The following is a 2285-nucleotide window of genomic DNA, read 5'->3' on the forward strand; positions in this document are numbered from 1 at the left end:
TTTACTTGAGATATATATATATATATATATATATATATATATATATATATATCAAATACATATATATTAAAATATTTCATTTTAATGCATCACTATTCATTTTTATAATATGCATTTAGAAGAGACAGGGTGATTTTTCAAATAATGCCAACTTTAAAGCCCTCGAGACACTTCTAAATGATCTCATTTGTGATGTCAGGGATCAGCTGCATTGTGGGATGTTCTCCACAGCTCTGAGCGTGGCTGCTGCTGTCTCGACTCCTATGGGAGACCCCAGACGATGGCCCAGAAACCTGGGCCGTGACGGCATGAGGGAACGGACAGCGTGGTCTCGGGCATCTGCGCACCTCACAGTTCTTCCAGATCTCAGGGTCGGTCTCGCCGCTGCTCTGGATCTCCTGGACCAGGGCTCTGAGCGTCTCTATGGAGCTGGGGTTGATGAAGGGCAAACTTCTCCCTGAGCTGAACTCCTCCTCGGTACGAAGACACAGATTCCTAAAGCTTGTGACATGAGAACAAACAGTGATTTTAAGCCATGTCTACCCTGAGGGCTTGTTGTGGATTTAAAACAGCTTATCAACAGCATCTTTGTATAGACAAAAACATCACTAACTTTATTTTTGGTTCGGTTTTCAGCTAAATAGAAACTTTCATTTTGGTTTCGGTGAAAATTTTATTTCAGTACATCACTATTGAGATCTATAACACGCATTCATAAAATAGATAGAGTGAATTTTCATTTAATGCCGACTTCAGGCCTCAAGAAACTTTTAAATGATCTCATTTGTCATGTCAGGTACCAGCTGCATTGTGGGATGTTCATCACATGTAGACAAAAATTAAAAAGCAGAGATTTCTGAATGCAACAATGCATGGTATCAAGTAGGACTAAAGGCCCGTTCACACCAAGGACGATAACTATAAAGATAACGATAAAGAGAGTTCTAAAAATCGTTCTCAATATTAAAGAATAGCCCACACCACAGCTATAACGATAAAGACAAAGAGAAACGATATCGTTTCGTTGGAATCACTTTCAAAACGATTTTTTTCCAGCTGATGAACGATAAAAAAAATGACAGCCAATCAGAATCCATCCTGCTGTAACGAGCTCGAGAATTTAAAGCGGCAGACGAGCGTGCGCTTAGAATAAACGGACGATATCGTTCACTAGTGTGGACGCTAATATCGTTATCTTTATACTTATCTTTATAGTTATCGTTCTTGGTGTGAACGGGGCTTAAGAGGGAGGATGGAAAAAAACAATTATTATAAAAAGGCAAAAAAATGATTATGACTTATATCATACCCCAATGGTCAAAGATTTCTGAGGGATCATGTGACACTGTAGACTGAATTAACGTCTGTTAAAAATTCAGCTTTGAATCACAGGAATAAATTATATTTAAGAAAAATGTATATTCAAAAAGAAATCAGTTCTTTCCATTTTTAATAATATTTCACTATATTTTGCTCAAAATGCGTACTTGGTGAGCATAAGAGTACGGAGCCCCTAAAGGGACATGGTGGTGGAAAAAAATTCGGGGTGGGAGGAAATTTTTTTTGCGTTCTCTCGCAAAACTTTTGCGTTCCCTCGCAAAGATATTTGCGTTCCCTCGCAAAACATTTGCGTTCTCTCGCAAAACTTTTGCGTTCCCTCGCAAAACCAGTTGAGTTTGGACAAACAGTTCCTGTTTACTTTGCAGATTGTAGTGGTTCATACAGCTCCATACGTTCACAATGGAGCAGTTCTTAGAGTTTTGTTTTGAACTTGGACGAAATAGTCAGTGCATGCTTATCAAGGCACGGTTTTGGGACATTCTAAAACGCTTAATGTAAACCACTGGATGACTAAATTCAGTACATACCTTATAAAGCATACAGACAAGCAGAATAGCCCAGAATGTTAACGTAACCCGGTAAATTGAATTGCACTTTAAGAGTATCCCTCATAGAAAGAAAATGCTTAATTAATGGACTAAGATAGTGGTATAAAAAGGCCAAATTCGGTATACAGTTTATTAATAAATTATACATGAAAGCAGGTAAGAACAGAAGCATTTTCCTACCATAAAGAAAATGCGGCTTAATGAAGATGGTGATAAAAAAAAGGACCAAATATGCTATAGAACTTATTAAAAATATATTCTGTGTACATGCAAGCAGATGAGCCCATATGAGCTGAATTGCATGATAAGCGTTTTCTTCCCCATAGAAAACCGCGCTTAACGTGGCTTAATATAAGAAGACAGTGATATAAAAAGCCCAAATTTTATATTTTATTA

General features: G+C 37.5%; 1 protein-coding gene across 2 annotated transcripts in view; it reads right to left on the reverse strand.

Annotated features, from left to right (window-relative positions):
- The window catches only part of mphosph9 (M-phase phosphoprotein 9), a 51744-nt gene that overhangs the window by 24751 nt on the left and 24708 nt on the right, over positions 1-2285 (reverse strand). Inside the window, exon 3 of one of the 2 annotated variants that reach the window (XM_016510594.1) lies at positions 348-501. In XM_016510594.1, the coding sequence (XP_016366080.1) occupies positions 348-501 (154 nt within the window). The remainder of the gene's footprint in view (positions 1-347; positions 502-2285) is intronic. The other variant, XM_016510593.1, reaches the window with a different exon arrangement.

This window comes from Sinocyclocheilus rhinocerous, unplaced genomic scaffold, assembly GCF_001515625.1.
Source record: "Sinocyclocheilus rhinocerous isolate Xijiao unplaced genomic scaffold, SAMN03320098_v1.1 scaffold864, whole genome shotgun sequence".
In the NCBI taxonomy this organism is placed as follows: Eukaryota; Metazoa; Chordata; class Actinopteri; order Cypriniformes; family Cyprinidae; genus Sinocyclocheilus; species Sinocyclocheilus rhinocerous.